This window comes from Mustela nivalis (assembly GCF_964662115.1).
Source record: "Mustela nivalis genome assembly, chromosome: 13".
In the NCBI taxonomy this organism is placed as follows: domain Eukaryota; kingdom Metazoa; phylum Chordata; class Mammalia; order Carnivora; family Mustelidae; genus Mustela; species Mustela nivalis.
This window is the reverse complement of record NC_139032.1, coordinates 71,193,545-71,215,721: the sequence shown is the minus strand read 5'-3', so window position 1 is coordinate 71,215,721 and position 22,177 is coordinate 71,193,545. Positions and strand designations below refer to the sequence as shown.

The 22,177-nt window shown below is 44.8% G+C and overlaps 1 protein-coding gene across 5 annotated transcripts in view; it reads right to left on the bottom strand.

Annotated features, from left to right (window-relative positions):
* Positions 1-22,177, bottom strand: part of PALM2AKAP2 (PALM2 and AKAP2 fusion) — a 448,736-nt gene that overhangs the window by 255,767 nt on the left and 170,792 nt on the right. For all 5 annotated transcript variants that reach the window (XM_082696837.1, XM_082696843.1, XM_082696845.1 and 2 more), the window contains exon 3: positions 5,009-5,089. In XM_082696837.1, the coding sequence (XP_082552963.1) occupies positions 5,009-5,089 (81 nt within the window). The remainder of the gene's footprint in view (positions 1-5,008; positions 5,090-22,177) is intronic.

Here is a 22,177-nt window from a genome sequence, read left to right as displayed (position 1 = left end):
GTTTTTAAAATATAATGACAATTTTCACAGCTTGGTTTAGGAAAAAAAAAAAAAACCCTCTAGTCAGGGTTCCCTGCTCATGAATAAGTAATTCAAAGGCATCTTATGTATTGAAGATATGATATTAACAATTCAATTCTGACAGTGCTGCCTCTGTCATACAAACCTTTATAAATGTGACAGTTCCAAAGGGATTCGTGTGGCAAAATATGCTGACTGCTCTTGCTGGGACCTTGGATTGACCAATAAAATAGACAAATCTCTGGCCATTCAACCCAGAGCACAAAAGGAATATTAAATTTAGTCTGTCTGGTATAATCTCATAGTTGATTTATTTTTTAAACTCAACATTATCCCAAGTCACATAATAAAAACAATAAGAATAAATAATTATTTCCCTGGAATACAAAACCAAGAGCATTTTTCAATAGAAGAATAATGATGGCTCTTACCTTATGACATACTAGGATTATATGTTATATATTAAAAAGCGAGAGGGATGAGATGAGGGTGGTATTGGCCCAGGAGTGGCAGATTCATGGAGGAGGAAGAAGGCACCAATGGTGGACTTCCGTATAAGGGAGAAATATGGATATGATAAAGAAGACATTTAAGTCAGTGAGGACAAGAATGAATTAATCAATAAATCACGTTGGGGTAACTGGTTCACCATCAGTAAAAAGTAAAGTCATTCCTATCTTATTTCATATAGAAAAATAAATTCTAGGGGCGCCTGGGTGGCTCAGTGGTTTTGGCTGCTGCCTTTGGCTCGGGTCATGATCTCAGGGTCCTGGGATCGAGCCCCGCATCGGGCTCCCTGCTCCGCAGGAAGCCTGCTTCCCTCTCTCTCTCTCTCTGCCTGCCTCTCTGCCTACTTGTGATCTCCGTCTTTCAAATAAATAAATAAAATCTTTAAAAAAAAAAAAGAAAGAAAAATAAATTCTAGATGGGTTAAAATGACTGAAGGATAAGAAACATCCTAGGTGAATGTTTGAGACGTTCTTTGCAAGAACCACAACAACGTCAGAAATCATAACGTAAAAAGAATGTTAGCTGTGATATCACAACTATTAAAGGTTTGTATGAAAATGTATGTACTCATTTTAGATTTTAATTATTTCTTTAGTTATTCAGGAGAGAGAGCATAAGTTCCAGTGGGGAGATGCAAGGAGAGGGAAAAGTAGACTTCCCGCTGAGCAGGGAGCCTGACATGGGGCTGGATCCCAGGACTTGATCCCAGGATGCTGGGATCAGGACCTGAGTTTAAGGCAGAATCTTAATTGACTGAGCCACCCATGTGCCCCTTTTATGAGAATTTAAAACAGCCCATCTATCAAAATCCAAAAAAGAGGTAAAGGTGAATGTATTCTGGACCTGAATGTTAAAACCATTTCATTTTAATCACCAACTGATGAGGCTTATGAATAAGGGTCATAGAGCTTAATCTATAAAAACATACTAGAGAAAAAGTACAGAAGAATATATCTCTGTGTGAGTGACATCTGGGTGACCAGTATACAGCTGATATCTTTTTTCCTTTATATTTTCCTACACTTTAAATTTTTACTTTTGGAATGATCATGCATTCCTTTCTCTTACAATCAGCAAAAGAGTAATTCAGCTATTGAAATCGCTTACTGGTCCCATATGTGAGCACTTCTTGGAAATTCTTACATCACAAATATTAGAGACTAAGTATAGCTAAGGATCTTGTAAAAAGAAATCTGAGTTTAATTTGGCGAGGACTTCAAAGTGCTTGGGGGTTTCCTAACCACTGGAGTGTAGCAGCTCTTTCAATATTTGGGGTCTTTCATTGCATTGCATAATTTGTTTATTGTCCATATATAAAGTAAAAATATTCCATTTTTGTGGCACTGCTCACTGCACAATCCTACACATTACAATTACCAAAAATATTAATCACATAACTATGTGATTATTATCAAAACTATGGCTTTGCATTCTATTTTTTTTTTTTTTTGGTTTGACAAGAGACCAGTAAATCTATCTAAATAATTTATACCTCACTGCATGAGAATAAAATGTCCATAGACTACTGGACCATGAGAACTATATCTTAATAAACATGAAATCTAATTCTAATGCTTTTCCATTTAACTTTACACTAAGTATATGTTATTTTTTTAGGGAGCATCTCAGATTTTATAAATTAGTGGAAGAAATATTAATTGGTGACATATCTCTTAATATTTTCTACTTCAAGGAACTGCCAGTAATCAATAATGTCTCCGCATGGTCTAAATTTTCTGGAGTCCATGAAAGTGTAACTTAGAGTTATAGACAATGATGATGGTAACTTGCAGCTCTCTAGACAAATTATTCAAAATGGAATATTACATTTAAAGAAAACAGTGACCTGGAGAAGGCTTGGTTTTGAGGGTAGAGAAGCCCTAGAGTTCAACCAGGGCTTCCTCACGTGGAGTCTCTATGTTCCTGGGCAAATGACCTGACCTCTTGAGTTTGTTTCCTCGCCTGTGAGACAGGGAAACTAATATCTCTTTTGCGGCCATTACTGAGGGGATGTATTTAAAGTACCAGGCACGTACTAGGTACTCAAAAAAATGACTATCACCGAGGATGGCCAAGGCGATGACACGGCTGCCATGCAGCCAGGACAAAGCTGGCGGAGTCCCTACCAAGAGGCTCACAGAGGAACTATAACCTCAATGAATTTACTACCATCCAGAGGTGAGGCAGCTGAGCTCACAACTGAATGATCACAGGGAAGATGACTCAGGCTATTCAAGTCCCGTCAACCGCTAACTGACTGAAAGTAGAACATATTCTTTTCTGGTGCCTGAAGTGATCATATCTCTCAGTCAGGCACCACCAAAATAACTCAGTTATTTTGGGAATGATGGCCTCAGAACAAAGAGAGGCAGAGTCATGAGAGAAGTTTCACCTGAGCCAAAGTGAGGCCTGATGACATGCCTCGCCTACCTCAGACCCCACCTCATCAGAGCACAGGAACTTGGTACCTGCAGTCGTTTCCATTTTTGTTTTCATGGTTCAAGACTAGTGATCTACCCTTGTTCTGTCTACATGGGCTTTCCCCAGAGAGAGAAAATGACAACCCCTTGGTCTCCATTTATTAAACTGTCATCACTTCTAGTTCTTTCTCTTGAAGTTACAGGAAGATGACCTAGGTAAAAGGGCCGGGTGTTCCCTCAGCTAGCCAATTACACCAGCAATGTGAGAATTTTACCAGGATAACCGTAAAGAACTGGTTCCCTTGTTTCCAAGTCTCTGAGGGCGTCTCACTGCTTCTACATGCAATACTAAGTCCTTTTACTGTTATTTCTGTTGACTGGATGGCCAGACACATGGATGGATACTGAGTTGGATGTCAGTCCTGAATGAGTCCTTGGTATCCAATCAGGCATCCGGAATGATAAAAAGTGGGAAAAAGAAACTTAATTTTCTGACATATGTTTATTGCCCGACTTTTGGTTCAAGGAATGCAAAAGCAAGGAACCATGTTGAGCTTAAAGGGGAGAGGGCCTGCCTAGTCAAAACAGTCTCTCATTTTTCCAGTCCCCTTCATTAAAAAAATCCACCTTAAACCAAGAACTCCTTTTGGTCTCTTGTAAGGAGTGAATTGACTTTTCTCTGAGCCACAGTCCCAGCTCTGTCCAGAGCGACCTTGAAAAATTCACTTGGTTCCACTAAGTGTTAAGTCCCCCTCTACGCAAGAAGAAAATACTAACTCTAGCCCTCAGTGCTTCCTCAGGAATGGTGTAAGCAGAGAGTAACAGCGTAGGGGATGTATTGTAAGCTCCTACAAAGAAAGGTCTATAAACGGATTTATAAGAGCAAAAATAAATGAGCAATATTCTCAGTATCATGCTGCTGTACTTCCTTTTAAACACATTCTCTGGTTAAAGTGGATAGTGTACTGATAAATATACCAAGCAGATTTAGGTCATGCTGCTATTTGAAATCAGCTTGCTGATCACTCTCATCTGAAGGATTCATTTAGCACAACGCTATCTTCTAGAGAAGAAAGGATAATACAATCATAAAGGCTCATCTTGTTGGAAAGAATCTAAACTATCTACAGCCAGCATCACCCGGAAAGCCAGCCCCACCTTCCCAACCAGCCCTCTGAGCAATGCGAATCTGTACATGAATGTCACAGCAACTTGAGTGGGGCAGAGCTGCAGACGGCATGTAGCAGCTCCCAGCTGGCCGCTGGAATGCGTTCACCGTACTCTGCAAGCCTGCAGAAAGCAACATGCTACAGCCCGTGGAGTCCCTGTGACAGTGACAGAGCTTTCTCGTAGGTTGTAATCAATTATGATGCTTAAGTGCCTTATGTTTTAAAGAAACATAAATAATGAAACATCTCTCTGTCTGTCTCTCTCTCTCTCTGTACAATGGAGACCCAACTGACCGAAATCATTTCAATGCCATCTTTCGACCAACTGCTCATTCAGAGAGAACACTTACAAAATTGTGAAAGTAGAAATAAAATGAATGCATCCCCGGAAATACAGAGGGTTGCTCTTTTTTATCAGATCATGATGCTTTTATCTCCCTTTTCTCCATATCAAGAAAGAAAACATTCCGGTGTTTTATCTATAAAAGAACAGCCTGTTCAACGGATCCTTTGGAACCTGTGAACACACACACGCAGGGCACCTGATACACTGGAGAGGCAGCCCCAGAACACTGCCTCTCCCACCATGTGGAGATTCTCGTCCCGTTTCTATATATAACCAGCACATTTCACATGCACACACCAGCTCCCAAACCCGTCCACATGCACACTGTAATCTCCTCCTGCTCGCAGAAACTGAAATGCTCTAACAATGCCCTGCGCTGGAGGAATTCACAAGAAAAGCCCAAGGATGGTTTCCTGACTGGAGGAGAAAGGGCTCGTGCAGTCGGCGGCAGTGCCTTCGCGCCAGGGCAGGCTCTGCCCGGCTCTCCAGAGTGTGATCTGCATGTCTAATCATGGAAAAGGTTCGTGGGATCAGCCACTTACCTTGGAATGCTGCAGCAGAAGTATCTGTTCGTCAAGCTGCTGGCGCTTGCCTTCTATTTCAGTCTGCGTCTTTCTTTTTTCCTTGAAAATAAAGAGAGAGAGCCTGTAAGAGTAGGTGGGTGTTGGCTCCAGGAATTTTAAGGCCGGAAGCAGTGGCCGCTGCCACCGCAGCAGCAGCAGCAGCAGCTCACATCTGGAGAGACACTCGCAGACATGCTGGGCACACACGCATGTCACCTGCCCCTCCGCCTCCAGGAGCTTTCTCCTAACATGCCTGCCGTGGGCTCGGCGAGTGGGAGAGTCCCCTCAGTCAGCCGGGCTGCAGCAATTGAATCCAGAAGAAAAGGCGGTTTCCACACACACACACACACACACACACTCACAGAATCATGTTCTATGCAGTGTTAATTTGGAGACAAAGAATAAAAACGTCTCCAACGAAAAGCTAGAGGTGGTTATCGGCTGCAAAGATGACAGAATGAAACCGGGGAGATTCTAAGGTTAGCTTTCTTTTATTGAAATCACACACACAAGTAATCCGACATAATTTCCAGTTTCGTAGGACACATCATTTCCCTTGGCTATCACCAAAAATGCAAATTAGATGGGTGGTCTTTGCTGAAACTAGTCTCTGGGTGAGAAGCGCAGGTGGGGCACTGCCGGTGGCTGGGGCTCCCTGACGTTATGTTAAATATGAAATCTGAAGTTGGTCTGTCTGGAACCAACTCCCAGCTCTGCCTTTTGCTACCTGTGTGACCTCTGGCAAGTTCTTTTACAACCCTGGGTCCAAGCCTTCTCTCCCATATAGAGGAGATCATAATTTGTACCTAAACCTGGGGTTTAGTGGGGCGTGGATCCAATGAGACGATGATATAAAGGGCTTGGAACAATGATCTGGCCCATAGTAAATGCTCAATAAATGTTACTTGTTCTTATGCTTATTGCCATCGCATTTACTTCTAGGTAATGCCTAGCGGCCGGCTCTAAAGGGATGTAATTCCCCTGTATTCAGAGCAAAACCTTTCAGCTGGAGTACAAATTTAATGCTTTTCTCCTTCACATTTCTCAAATGCAGACAATAGACATCACATAAACATGACTGATTTAAGACTAGAAAGGCCAGCCTTTAATAAGAGCTGGCTTGTTCCACGTTTTGTTTCCAAAGTGCACAGTGGGGCAGTCTGCCGAGACATTCACTGCCCTGGATTCCTTTCCTTCCCTCACATATGCAGGGAGAAACTTGCTAGACAGACAGAGTGGCATTCTACAATACGACCGCCAAACCCCGGGGAAGACAATAACGCAGAAGGCCGGCTGCCGTGCTCTGTGTCAACAGAAGGCTATATTTTACGGCGTAGCTGTTTCTGGGGATGGGCTCGCGCCACTGATGATCAAGTCAGCACAGCAATGATTTGCGTTACAACCAAGTTCCTCTGGGCACTGCACAGACTTGTAAGAAATATTAGTTTATTCATTTCCAGTCGCTGGGAGACGTGATATCCACGTCAGGGGTATAACCTCCCCGCCAAAGTGAGGCCCGAGAACTTCACCATTTACCAAAGAACTCTGATCCGGGGCACATTACGGATACTGCTTAAGCCCAGAGTATGTGTCAGAACATATGATATATGACAGTGGATGGCAAAGTGAGGCCTCATGAGAAGAGCCCCCTTCTCCAGGGTCTCGGAAGTGCCAGGTGATAAAGCAAGGGCCTCCAGAACTGGCTACCCTCTCTATAACCTAGCGACTAGCTCCTCAACATTAGAACGACTTCATCATTCGCTTCCACTGGATGTCAAGGTATGTATGTAGTTGGCCAAATTTAGATCCAGATCCATGATCTAGGATGTCATGGACACAAGATGCAGAGACACCATACTTGAGCACGTGAAACTGTGTGTTACGTGTCTATTACAGACTGAACGCTTACGTCCTCCCCCGACATCCGCATATGAGAACGCCATCCCCAAAGCAACAGTGATTAGGAGGTGGGGACATTTGGGAAGTGGTGAGGTGATGAGAGCAGAGCCCTCCTGAATGGGACTAGTGCCCTTATATGAGAAACCCCAGAGAACGCTTCTGCACCTTCTTCCATGTGAAGACACAGTGAAAAGACAGTTATCTCTGAACCAGGAAGCAAGACCCCAGTAGACATGGAATTTGCCAGTGCCTTGATCTTGGGCTTCCCAGCCTCCAGCAGGAAACAAATTCCTGCTGTCTATCATGCACACAGTCTATGATATTTTGTTATAGAACCTGAATGGGCTAAGCCAGTATTCTAATTACATGTCTGGTCATTTGCAAACCTAGGTTTTCCCACCTCTGGATCTTTGTTCGTATAGAAAATCCTCACTCCGGAGTTACCCACCATGATAGGAGTGAACTATACCTTGAGTAGAAAAAATATTACCAATGGTATAGGCAGTGAACCCTTGTATGCCCAAGCAGTAGACTGATTGGTGGTCACTGTGAACAGACATGTTCACAAACAATGCAGGTTTTAAGATAGTTCATTAAGAATGGGTAGGAATCAGGTAGGTATAAATTAATGGGCGGCACATTCCAGGAAAAGGGCGTTGTGTGAACAAGGGTAGAAATGTCCTGGCATGTTCCAGGGATAGTGAGGACGGAAATCTATCTGAAGTGCAGAGCTTGCTCTTCGGAATAGAGATCAATGATTCAAAAGATTAGCTAGGACTAGACCATCAAGGGCCTTGAATGCCAGGTCAAGAGGTTCGGATTTCATCTTACAAGCAATGGCATATTGCAGGGTTCTAAGCAAGAGAGTGATACAGTAAAATGGCATTTTGGGAACATTAATCTGACACTGGTGTATAGGATAGATTAATGGGGGGGATGGGAGCCTTTTCTATAAATTTTCAAACAGTAAATATGTTAGGTTTTGTAGAATATACAATCTCAAAACTGTGATTATAGTGCGAAAATGGCCTTGGACAATATATGAATAAATGAGTATGGTTCTGTTCTTCTTCTTTTTTAATAAGATTTTATTTATTATTTGACAGAGAGAGATCACAAGCAGGCAGAGAGGCAGGCAGAGAGAGAGGAGGAAGCAGGCTCCCTGCTGAGCAGAGAGCCCGAAGTGGGACTCGATCCCAGGACCCTGAGATCATGACCTGAGCTGAAGGCAGTGGCTTAACCCACTGAGCCACTCAGGCGCCCCTCTGTTCTTCTTTTTATTTTCTTTAATATTTACTTGAGAGAGAGAGAGCGCACATAAGCAGGGGGTGAGGGAGAAGCAGACTCCCCACTATGCAGGGAGCCCAACACGAGGCTTGATCCCAGGATCCCGGGACCCCATAACCTGACCCAAAGGCAGACACCTAATTGACTGAGCCACCTGGGCCCCCCGGGGGTGGCTGTGTTCCAATAAACCTTTATTTACAAACAGAGGGGGCAAGTCAGATTTAGCCTGCAGTCAGAGTTTGCTGGCCTCCAGATGAAAAGATCATTAAAAATCTTAGGAGTAAAGTAACAAGCCCATCTTCGCTAAGAGCTGTTCCAATCAGAATGGAAAGGAAAGGACAAGATACAAGAACCAGAACTGGTGGGACTTGGGACTCCTAGGATCTAGGGCGGGTAGGCAAGGCAGCATCCTGGCTTTTAGCCACACAGACCAAAGCGTGCAAGGCAGCATCCTGGCTTTTAGCTACACAGACCAAAGCGTGCTGGAGCAGTACTTTCCCACTGGTGCCGTATTCACATTTTCCCTGAGGAAACTCCTTATTAGGTTAAAACTCAAAACCAAACAGTTGTTAACATATACAACCAGGCACCGGCACAAGCATGTTTACATCTGTGTTCCGTCTGCTGCAGACTCAGGCTTGGCCCCGTCCCAGGGACCCTCTGCACATCCGTGGCTGTTGGAGGAATCTTTGATGAGTTGAGTCCCCCTCCACAGTGATGTGGTTAGGTCCTCAGGCCACTACTAACCCAACAGAAGAGTTAAGACGCACAGCTAGCCTCTGTATACTATCGGTTTCGAGCCCAACGTCCAGCAAGTTCCAAGAGGGCACTGCTGGGTTCCGGGTATCACCTGCTTGGGCTGCTGGGATCCGAGCTGTGCTTCTCACTGGCTCACCTGCTGCTTCCCAGACTTCTCCTTCCCCGGATGAAGGCAAAACCACTCACTCTCTTCCCACGCCCACTCCAGACAGTTAGACATGATTCCCTTTAGTCTCATTGACCAGAAAACTGTATGTTAATAACTTCCCCATCTGTGTTTTCAGCCTAGATCTCTCTTCTGAGCTCCAGATTCCCATATCCAATGGCCGACGGTTCATACCCATTCCCTCAAACTTAGCACTTCCCTCAACACCATCTTGGCCATCCCTCCTCCCCCAGCCTCACGTCTGTTCTTCCCAGTCTTCATGTCAGCCAATGACGTTACTCAAGTCAGAAACTGCAGTGATCCCAGACAGGTCACTTTTTCGAAAGACCGGTTCCTGTAGGTTCTGCTTGTCATTTTCCACATCTTCTGCTTCTCCAATACAGCTTTATCACTACCTTAATGTTCCCTCCTTTATCTCCTCACCTGCACGTGTAGAATGTTCCACATCAGTATCTTCAGCTCTCTGGCACTTACCTGTTACATCCAATTTCCATCTGCATTACAGCAAGGGTGTCCTCACTAGTCTCCCTGCTTCTGAGTCTTGGCTCTGAACAAGTCCCTCTGCACGGCTGCCCGAGTGACACTCTCAAATGGAAGTGTATCTCCATCCCTTGCCTCAAATCCCAGAATCCCTCCCATTGCCTGCAATGGTAAATACTAAGTTTTCCCTCACTTCTTCATCAGGCAAAAAAAAAAAGTACTGAGGCACCTGGGTGGCTCAGTCGGTCAAGCATCTGAATCTTGATTTCAGCTTGGGCCATGATCTCAGGGTCATGGGATTGAGCCCTGCACTGGGTCTGTACTCAACATGGAGTCTGCTTGGGATTCTCTCTCTCCCTCTCCCTCTGCCCGAGCTTTCCAAATCCATACACACATACATGACATCTTTTTTTAAAAAAAGTATTCCTCTTTGACAATACAGTTTAAATATCAATGAAACTAGAGTGACCATCTGCCCAGTCTTCTTTCCTTCAGAGAATTCACATACCCTCACCGTAAATGGAGCTGGTGGGTATGACAGTCTTAAGTTAATCAGATGTAGCCAGGCGCGTCCCTGCCACAAGGATTTGTGTGTGGCACAGGCTGAGCTAATCATTCTACCTTACTCAGTGCAATACCACTTGGGCCAAGGGCTGGCTAAATGACCCAAGGAGGACCAATAAGAAATAGACACATGAATACTAGGAGAGAAAAGCTCCCTTTCCACTAAGGTTTTAAGCTGGAACAATGCACATCCGAGTGGCAATTTTCCCAAGCCACATGGAAGAACTGCATCCCTGTTGGAGAAGGTCAAACATGCAGAGAGAAGCAGAGCTGAAAGACCGAGAAAGAAGGATCCTGATGATACTAATGGGTCCCAACTCTAGTTACCCATGAAGCCAGAACCACCCCTGGTCTTCCGAAATGATGTACATTAACACACCTCCCTTTTGCTTAAGCGAGTGTGAGTGGTGCTTCTGTCACTTGTGACTCAAAGGGTAGTGACAAGTACAGATGCCTTTTCTGCTCCCTCCAATAGAATTCATCACTCCCACTTTCTCTTTTCTCCCTTTACAAGCTGTGGGTCTTTCTGCATTAGCACCCTGAGCACTTCAACACTTACACATTTAACTGTTAACATATCTTCTCCCTTTAGGCAAACTACGTGCCCTTTGAGGACAAAGGTCTCGGCTGATGCAGGGGCACCTGGGTGGCTCAGGTGGTTGAGCATTCGACTCGTGACTTCGGCTCGGGTCATCATCTCATGGGTCATGAGACTAAGCCTTGCGTCGGGCTCCACACTCAGCGGGGAGTCTGCTGGAGATTCTCTCCCTCTGCCCCTCCCCCCATCTCTCTCGCTCAAATAAATAAATAAATCATTAAAAAAGAAAATCTTGGCCAATGCATCTCCAAAGCCTAGAGCATGGCGTGATGAAGACATGTAATAGACAAGTATACCTGACTGGGAAACCTGCTCCCCTCTCATGTTCTCTTTGCACAAATCTCTCACCCACATGCATTATGAATTTGCTCTCATGATCTCAATGGCAGTAAAATAGATCACTGAAAACACATTAGCGATCAGTCAAGAGAACCAGAAGCATCTTTCTGTTGGAGACATTAGCCCCTGTGGAATTAATTGTTGCCCATTGTTGCCGTGCATAGAAGAACAGAGCTGAAAAAGCTAACTCTGGGAAGGAATCATGGGAAGCTCGTTCTGGGGAGAAAAGCTGGGGTAAGGGGAAATTCCAGGGAAAGCATAATGAGCTGACAGTAGCGAACCATTCAGGAGGAATGTGACTCAAGAGACATCTGGAATGAAGTGATCTCGATTCATTAAGAAGGTTTCCAGATCCCTCTACTATCTGGGAGGCCTAGCAAGTCATTTTCATTGTCTTTTTGTAAATTAGATATTTTCCTGGCAAGTATTTTCTGGAAGTTTTGCAACATTATGAAACTGCAGGCTCTTAGCATAGGAAGGAGCAGCCGTGGAATGGAGCACACTCTGGGCAAAGATGGTTAAAAGTACAACAGGGAGTCACTAGGAAGCCTGCGTTCACCCTTGTGCAGCTAGAGGCAGACTCCCTCCTCTCTCTTCTGCCCGGGCTGTCACCCACGCAAGGCAGTGGCTGGGGAGGTGTTCCAGATGAGTCTGGGAGAAACCACGAGAGGGGAAGAGGCTGAGCAGGGAGGGCAGTAAGGAGCAGAGATAAGGAGTTCCCTTTCCTCTTTTGAGGCCTCCGTGTACTTGAGCAGATACTTCGAGCCCCGGCATGCATCTGTGGGAAGGAACCAGAAGACCTACTTATTCAGAGCACAACTGCCTTCAAGAGATGCCAGAATTTAGATGAGGGGGGGGGGGGAAAGAAAATAAACGTTAAAATGTACATGTTGCAGTCTTTCCTCCAGCTAGTGCTAGATAAAGAGAAAGCTGCTTTGATGGCCTCCCACTGTGAGCCAGAGGGAATTGCGTGTCCTTTTGCTGAGCTCGCACAGGCCTGTCAGTGTCTCTGGGCCAGCTGGTTCCCAGGCTTTGCGGTGCAGCGTCAGAGAAAGGGGCAGAGTGCTGAACTGCAGACCCAGACTGTATCAAATAGTTCGCACTTGGAAAGGGAACAAGGCATATAGCTGATGGGGAAAAATCAGAGAAAAGGAAGAAAGAAATGAAGTAAAAAAAAAAAAACAAAAAAAACACCTGAGGTGGCTTGGGGACAGCTTCAAGTTCACCCATTTAAAAAGGAGCTGAGATATTAAGACCAGAAGATCAGGACGAGAGAATCTTGCGATATTTTTATTGTGGCTTATGAAATGAATCCTCTCTGATGCACTCCCAAAGATTCCGATAAGATCCCTGGACTTTTCCTCAGACCGTGCTTCTTTAAATGTGCCTGGTAGCTGAAATGGAATCGCCAGGATGCCAGCTTTTATAGAGGTTATGCTAAGTAGTAAGGTAATTGTGAAATCGACTTGCAAATGGGCCCCCCCCCTCCCCCGTGAGCTTTTTCTATTAAGGAGTCAGAATGTTATCTCAGTCGTGGTTGAATTATAATTACCTGTTCAATGCTGCTATAGAACCAGTGTTATTTATCTATCTGAGGAAAGAGAAGCAGGATGGTCAGTCTGAAAACTGAGAACTTGAGTGGTGAGAAACAGAACACTCGAGGAGGGGACCGTCCAGCTCCGCCCAACTGCCTGTCCCGGGTAATTTGAAGGTTGAGTTTGCTCAGCAGATGTACCCCTACCAGAGATCAGTTAAGGCTGATCTCAGTGCCCCCTGATATCTAAACTCTCTCTCCTGGCTCTGACTTGAAGGTCACCAATCATGATTCTGATTATATCCAGGCTTCCTCAAGAAGTTAGTTAAATGGGGGTGCCTGGGTGGCTCAATGGGGTAAGCCTCTGCCTTTACCTTGGGTCATGATCTCAGGGTCCTGGGATCGAGCCCTGCATCCGGCTCTCTGCTCAGCAGGGAGCCTGCTTCCCTTCCTCTCTCTCTGCCTGCCTCTCTGCCTACTTGTGATCTCTGTCTGTCAAATAAATAAATAAAATCTTAAAAAAAAAAAAAAGAAGTTAGTTAAATGGAGAGAGATCATACTTGTTAAGCCCCCTGCAATGTCCGTCTGCCATCAAATGAATAACATGGTGCCTGGGCTTAGGTTGACAAGTGTATTGAAAGCCAAGTTGTTATGTGACTTTCTGATCCCACGAAACTGAGGCACAGAATCTGGCGTCAGCTTAAAAGGCTTGGTCAAAACGACAAGTCAACTACTTTTCCTATAAGCACACCGCTCTGCCCAGCTGTGCACCCATTCAACCTACAGCACCACCATGTGAAGTAGAGAATTCTACATCTCTATTCATTCCCATTGCTTAGGTTGGACCCGCATTCCCATTTAGGTAATTACCTTTTATTAAACAGATTTTTTGGCCTTGAAGTTGCCAACTATTGGTAACAGAAGGAACCACCTGCTTTGTTTAGCTTTTAACAGAAATTATAAAGTCAAGAGAAGGAATTTTAAATGGGAAAGAAGCCACGGATTAGTTCAAACTTCCCTAAGGGTTTCTCTGAGAGGATACTTTAACACCTAAAATTTTAACAAACATTATTCAGAATTTAGATGCAAAATGGAACCGTTAATATAGCTAGACTATTGGTGACAGGTCCCATGCACAACACAGGAAAGTTTTAGTATGAGGCCTTTTGTAGATACATTATAGTCCATATGGATTATATCTTAAGTCTATTTTTAAGAACTGCCCTCAGTGTTACCCTTTAAATAATTATCTAACCATACAGCTATATTTTTGCTTTAATGGTTATAACATCGACATCTTTGTTAGGCATGCTTCTCTTTAGTGTCCTTTTCTGGAAACCAGAAAGGAGAGTGGTCTGACACAGTTCTCATGAGAAAGTAAGATCTGTTTTATGGTATCATGTAGATAAGTCCACTGTGAAGAAAAAAATCATGGACTTTCTACACAGATGGAATGGTAGAGAACTCAGAAAGTCCCAAATGCCAGAAATAACATAACTAAATTCACCCACAGCATGTAATCTCCATATAATCACCCTCAAAGTACTGTGTTATTCCCACCATGAAGCCCCATGAGCACTGAACTAGAAGTCAAGAGACCCAGCTTTGGGTCCATGTTCGACCCCTAAGCCCTGGGTGACTGGAATGAGTCTGCTGTGTCTGGGCTTTCAATTCTGCACGTGGAAACGGAGCAGGTTGGAACAGCTTCACTGTAAGCTTCCTCCAGCTCTAAGAATCCACTATACCAGAGAGAGCAATGGCTTCACATTCTAGATGGTCACATGCCCTTCTTCATCTCTAAAGTCACACTAGCTAATGTTTACATAGTGCTTACTGTGTGCCTGGAACCATCCAGATTGGTAAATATTCACACTTTTCACCTTCACAATGATCCAGTAGGTTAGGAACAATAATTCTCCCCATTTTACAGAGCAGAAAGCTGAGGTACAGGGAGATACAGAGATGAGGTCAGATGGCTAGTGCCAAACAGAATTCAAACCCAGTATGAAATATGGAAATAAAAAGGTCTTAAGGTCTCATGTGAAATACAATAAAAAATGGAACCAAGCCCATCTCCTGACAGAGTGGGGTACTCAAAAGGTAAAGATGCTTTCTTCACACCTCGTATGAAGTTTGGGGCTTAGGATCTGCCCCCCAGGCAACTAAAATCTACTCATGGAACCAAAATTCAGATCTCTGCTGGTTGAAACTAAGAATAAGGATGTTGGCGGTCATAAAAATATCAACAACAAAAACCATAATAATGGTAATTAAGTTTATTGTGCCAGGATCTCTCCAGTTTTTCATTTAATCCTCAGGAGACTCCCCGCTGAGCAGGGACCGTCCCCCCCCCACCATTGGGCTCAATTCCAGGACCCCCAGGATTATGACCTGAGCGGAAGGTAGACACTTAACCAACTGAGCCACCCAGGTAACCCTAGCACACTTTCAAGGAGGTACCTTTACTATCCCGTCCCCCTTTTGATGGATGAGAATAGTCAAAACTGAGCATGAGTGAGTAAACATGTCCAAGGCCATGTGGGCTAGGCAGTGGCCAAGCAGGGGCTGAAGCCCAGACAGTCTGATTCCTGAGCATGTTATTGTGAACAGACATGTGTTTTGGCTACTAACATTTGCTCAACTCTGAGAGAGCTCCACACAAGACACCTGGAACACACGACCTCCCCACCTTCGTGCGCATGTGCCAAAACCTTCCAGAACAAATGAGATAGGGAGGATACAAAACACCCTGATGTCAAACCTTTCCACCACCACCCCAACCCCCAAAACAGAAGGCCTTTTACAAAATCTGGGAGCATTTCCCAATTCCAAACAGAAATCCACTGAGGCTAGATTGGAACCTTTAGCAATTCCTGGTGAACCACTACATTCATTTTGCTCACTTCCTGCAGGAGTATTGAACCATGTCATAAGGAGAGCAAATGCAAACTAAGTCTCTCCCATTTGAACTTTTTGTCTGAAAAGGACGGTTGCAAAAGGAGGCAGCAGCTGGAAAAGCTCTCAATTTACCATGTCTGGCTCATGAGTGGAGAAACTCTAAATCTGGGGCATCTAGGTATTAGAATGTACCTCTCTAAAATTAGATGACAGGAAGAGTAAGGGGCAGAGGCATCCACTAAATGGACAGTCCTATCTTGGGAAGATGTGCAAGGCCTGCACTTCTTCCTTGGGAAATGTCCCTCAGCCGGAAGCAGGAGTGGACCCTGTACGGACCTCACAGGAAGCAGTTCTCCCACTGGCTGCTTGCAGGTCTCAGAGCAGCAGCCCATGGACCAGTAGAGGGGCTGGGAGGCACCCGAACAGAGCTGCAGTTGTCAGAAATACAAGACAAAATAGTCTGCCCCAAAACAGAACCTGAACGCCAATGTGGGGCATTCTCACAAGAGAGGAATGCCAACTCCGAGAAAAGAGCGTCATTGCAAACAGAGACGTACACAACTTTTCTGACTCTTGCCATCCACGTTTTTGTTTGTTTCTTTAGATGTCAATATCCGGTGACCACCTACCGGCATCTGTATCTATTATCTATATCTACATCTACCTGTACCTATGAGAAAACTACAAAGAAGAAAATATAAATAGCCCAGATAACTAGAGCATTGAAAAACACAATACGGGGCGCCTGGGTGGCTCAGTCAGTTAAGGGTCTGAGCCTTTAGCTCAGGTCACAATCCCAGGGTCCTGGGATCGAGTCCTACATGGAGTTCCCTGCTCAGTGGGGAGTCTCCCTAAGCTCTCTGTTCATGTTCTCTCTATTTCTGTCTCTCTTTCTCTCAAATAAATAAAATCTTTTAAGAAAATAAAAACATAATATAAATCAAACTCATAAATGTGCATGGTGAGAAAATTCAGACAAGAAATAAAATGAAGAGCTGAGTCTCCCCATGCCCCACCCCCATTAATTTAGATTTTTTAATGCATCCTACTATGGGGAAAAAAAAACCCACAAAGTATACCAATGTATTATCCATAGAGAACTTTTATTCTTTATATGAAAGAAGTCATAACATATGCTTCCTGCTTTCCACCTTCCTTTCTTCTTAGGGATTCTTTCTATCTCAGCACATGGGACCCCCCCACCTCATTCTTTGTAACTACTGCTTAGATTTACTTCATTTTACTAGTCCGCTCCTGATGGATTATTTAGGTGGTTCCCAGTATTTTATTTGCTGTTATAAACAGAGCTCTAATGAATCTCTTTCTGTACACATCTTAAATGTATTTTTGTGGCCATATCTGTAGGGTAAATTTCTAGCAGAAGGACCGCTAAGTCAAAGGATTTGGGCACTTAACACTTTAATAGGGCCAAACTGCCCTCCCCAAACCGTTTTCTCTGTGTCTTAAATAATATAAATCTGAGTTGAAAATAAGACTCAAGCAACTCAACAAAGGGTTTTGACAGTTTTCCCCTTTATTAGCCATATCTTTAGTGACCCAGGGGGAGTTTAAATGTAAGAAATGAAAGTTTAAATGAAAGAAAATATCCACCGCTTTGTTAGTAAACTGCAAGCTGTTCTTAAACCATACTTGTGTCATCCGTCTTTATCACAAACGATTACGCTGTGTTTTGGGGCTTAAAAGGATACCTTTCAGGTTTATAAAAGCGGTGCTTTTCTCCTATCACGGCTCCATTGGTTTTCTAGGAGGAATCAAATTTGTATCCCTCTTTCTTATACCATTAATGTCAGAATTATAGAGCCAAGTTGTGCCTACTTGTCTATAATGAAAGAAGGTTTGTTTCTTCTTCTGCTGCTGCTGTCCTCCATGGTTTAAGAGTACAAAATTATCCATCTACCAAAATAATTTCTAGATGGACTTGCAATGTGAAAAATGAGAACATGAGAAAATACAGTGATTATCTGATTTTAGGAAGGGAAAGGACTTTAAAAACATAAAGCAGAGAAAGAAACCACAAAGTATGAACCTTCATTATATAACTTCATTACATAAAACTTAAAAATGTGGCTTTTATAGTATCAATGAAATATACAACCCAAAGGCCCATCTGGGATGAAATATTTGCAATACTTATGTCAAAGGACTAAGACCTTTAGTCAATAAAGGTTCTTACAAAACTAGAAGAGGTGTAAATAAAGCTATGAACCCTGAAATACAGGAAAAAGAACAAAATATAAGGGAAATATTCAACATTATCAGTAAGCAAAGAAATGCAAATTTAGCACTGGGATGCCATGTTCCACCTATGAAATGTACTCTCTTGCTTCCTACACACCCTCAGTGTATCCTAAAATACTATGTGTTCTGTTTTGGAGAGGGTGTGAAGAAAAAAGACCCTCTCTTTAATCTCAGTCAGAATTACAAATAAGAATGGTCTTTCTGGAAGGCATTTCAAAAGTTATTGATTGACTTTATCATAAAGAATTTATGCAGAAAAAAAATCATCTTTGACATGCTCAAATATTTTTGTAACGTATATTCAACCTAGAAATATATATGCAACACCAAAAAGAAAGTCAAATAGCAAGTAGTTAGTTAGTCTTATAAGCCATCCAATGACTTCCCTTTTCATCTGAGATAAAATCAAAGAAAGCCCATCCATAATGCATTGCCTGCCTCTCTTCTGCACCTCATCTGTCTCTCTTTCCTGGTCACTTTCCACTCCAGCCACATTGGCTTTAACCAGAGATCGAACATCGCCGGGGGGGCCAGGCAGGTGGGAGGGGGTCTGTGCTAAGTCTGCCTCAGAATAAAATGAGACTTGGCTTTCCTTTGCCATTATCCTTCCAGGGAACCCTCCAGAGTTATGGCCATGGTGTGGAGCAAGACTCACGATTTCTGGCTATTAAGATCACGTAAGTGGTGCCCTGATCTCCTTCTTTCTAAGCTCTGGCTTCCAGTCTCATCCAGCCCGGAACAAGCAGAAGCCAGCTAGATGCCTCCACATTTTGACCTTAATTCTCCCCCACAGTGTGCAACCCTAGATGACCATTAAGATTACCTGAAGAACATTACAAACTACCAAGCCCAGGACCCACCTCCCAAGACTTTGGTCTCATTGGTTCGGGCCCTGCAGGCTGTGACGGCTCCCAGGTAGTTTTAATGTTAGCAAAGGTGGAAAGTCACCAAAGGGCATGGGACCATCCCATGGTTCACACTGAAAAGCAGTTTCTTTCTGCTCCAGCTGGTTTGAGCTTCCTCATCGTCAGTCTGAAATAAGCTCTTTGGTTATAATTTTGTTGAGGACTCAGCAGAGAGCCGGTCACCTGCCTGTTTCTGCAATTAAATCCTTACTTTCTTTCCTCTTTAAAACTCTGGGTTTCAGCCAAAGGTCATTGGGGTTTTAAGGTAAGGGCTGTAGAGTATGTATGAGCCCATGTCTCTCAAGAGTCAACACTGCTTCTCTTCGTAGTGTTTACCGTCCTCACCTGCTGCTCAGTTCTCATCCCTTCCTGGGAGGCTCTCAGAATTGGTTTACATTACAATTTTCTACCCCAGAACATGGATGGTAAACCAAGTCAGACGAAGTCGCGGGGCGGGGGTTGAACACAGAACTACAGAAAACACCTCCAGTGTAGGTCAAAGTGAATCTGGCTTCCATCAAAAATGAACAAGTTTGGTGCTTTGAAGATTTATTTAAATGCCTGGGTGCTACACTACATTTAAAAATTAGGAAAGACCATGATTAGGAAAAAGATTTTCCCTGAGAACGGATTCCTCCTAGGCAGCTCCGTCTAAGAAAAACATACTGAGAACAAGCAGTAAGGTGAGCTGAGCAGGTTCTCCACCAGCTTTGGGTTGCAGGCAGCAGAACCCACAGGTATGTCTAAAGTCTCCCAGAATTCCCTGTCTGGTCTCCTCTGGCGGGGAAGGGGGTTTCTAATGACAACCTGAGAACAGGAGAGGAAATCCCATACCACTGAAGGCCAATGAGACCCATGGGGCTCTCCAACTGGCTCAGCCTCCCTCAGGATACCCTACACACAATGAGCACTTCTTTGTTCTGGCACTTTCCATGAACTCATAGCATTTAGTTCAGGCACATTCCTAACCAGGGGAATGACTGAAGAACCCAGGCTGGTATGTGATAAAGGTCTCACTGAATGAAAAGGACAATGATAGGACAAGAAGGGGAAATCAGCAAACTTGGTAAATAACATCCGTATCATTACAGGCTTTTCTGAAGTGTGAATACCAGCTAACTTACAAAAAAAGAAAAAAGAAAAGGCTATCCAAGAAACAAACAAGACTATATTGTGACACCACATAGTCTTTCTCAAAAGAGAAGGCATCTATCTGCAAATCCCCAGCTGGATGCCTTCTGTTTACGCTCATTTTTGAGATGTCTCCCTCCCTAAAGAGTTATTAACTAACGCCAGCCCAGGATCCTGGGGCTTCGGGCCCCGTGCACTTGATCTTTGGAAGGTTCTGCCTTAAAGCAGGGGGGCTGGAAGTGCCAAAGGTAACAGCTAGTATGGAGTATTGCATTTGCTGGGAAATAAAAGACTGAAATCTCTGCATGATCTGTCTCTCTCTCTCTCTCTCTTTCCTATCTCACACTCCCTGTCTTTTCCCCATGTCGCATCCTGGATCCTTTACCTCTATCTTCCAGTGCAGGGCTTGGCATACTCGCTCTGTAAAAAGCCACATCGTAAATATCTTTGGCTTCCCAGTCTGCGCCACAACTACCCAGCTCTGCCCTCATCCAGCCACAGACAGGACACAAACAGGTGTGGCTGTGCTCCGTCTGGCTCACAGGTTGGACGTTGCAGACCCTGGCCAAACCACATCAAGAAGTGACTCCAGACCCCGAGCTCTGCTAGTGACGTGGGTGCCCCGGGCGCTCAAACTGGTGTCCTTCTGACTGCCGGAGGCAAGGAGGCAGCCAGGGAGGATGAAGCGAGAGCATTCTCAGTTCTCACCAAGAATCCCACGCTCCTGGAACTATCAGATGTTAAGTCTCACACTACCAAGAAGACTACATCCTCTCTACTCTGCAGAGGAAGGAACTAAGTCTTAAGGGGTGAGTGCCCAGGGCATAGAGGGAGGGGGTAGGGCTGGTTCTGTATTTGCATTCAGGTCCGAGGACTGAGACCTCACTGTGTCTGCCTTCCCCCAAAGCCGAAGCTTCAGTAATAAGGGTCCTTGGGACTCCTGCCTTCTCCCTTCTAACATCTGCGTTCTACATCACAAAGTTTGGCCAGGAATGGTACATGGTGCATGAGTGAGTAAGTGTGTGTGTGTGTGTGTGTGTGCGTTGGGAGCGGGGAGTGAGCTGACGGGAGTGGAGCAACTTGGGCAAGAAAGAACCAAAATGGCCAGAGACTTCTCATATGATGCTGAACCCTGGCCAAGGAGGCTGCCCGCACCCCTGGGCTTTTTAGACGCATCTGCATAGCAGCCCTGACACCAATCTGCCCCTTTCTTCACAGCCTCGGGGGGCAGGTCCCTATTATTGCAGGCCTCCATCTGGGTGCCTTGAGCTTCCCGGCTGCCTGAGCCTGGGGACAAGGCCCTGCCATCCTGAACTCCTCCTTTGCCACTCTCGCCAGTTTCTGTGTGGGGCCTCGGAGAGATGCCGGAGAGAGCAGAGCTGCTGTCCCACCAGCGCCGTCCCTTCTTCCGCCTCCCGCCGCCTCATCCTCCAGATCTCAACTCAGAAGTCACCACCCTGATCCATCCAACCCAGCCTGGAACCTTCTGATTGTCCCGCACTAGATTCCCCATCCCCGGAATGATGTCTGGCACGCGGCAGACGATAAATAAATGAGCGAGCGAGCGAGTGAACTGACACACCCCCGGCAAGCTCCGTTTCCAGGGAGGACGCCGAGCCTCCCGGGCTCTCAGCACACAGTATTTCTGCCCAATCATGGGATGCATTCAGATGAGTGGGTTCTCTTGCTCTCCCCAGGACTGCGCGCTAGGAGTCACCCAGGAAAGCCCGAGTCCCCGTTTGCTCTGCTCACCGGGGGCCTCGAGCAATTACACCGCACAGCAGTACAAAAGGAACACAGTCTAACCCAGAAACCCTGAAAATCCCTGAATCTAGTTAATCGAGCAATTTTTAGCAAGTCAAGCACTTTTCGTGGTTGCCTCCTGGCCATCTGGGGAAGCGACTGCTCTTGCCTAAATTGCAAACTGTCTTCATTCCAGCTTTACAGGGCCCCCCAGGAGACAGGCATTAGCCGAAAGACAATCCAGATACGCTCTCAGCATCGCCGTGGCCCATGTTAAGAAACAAGGCAAAAGTCTGTGGCCAGCAGCTCCTCGGCTTGCCTTTTAGATCAGAACCGCCAGGAGCGCTTGGTCTCCATTTGGGGGCTGGATGAAAAGATAAAGCAGAGGAATCCTCCAGTGTCCTTGCCAAAAAAAATTAATAAATAAGATTGCTGCAAATGGCCCTCCCTGAGATAAGCATGTAAAACATAAACTGGTCATTCTGAGCCCTCCCTGAGAGCATCCTTATAACTGACTTCACGATGCCCTCCTACCAGCATAGACACACCCCTTCCCGACATTTCCCCCCAGGGCATGAGCCTACCA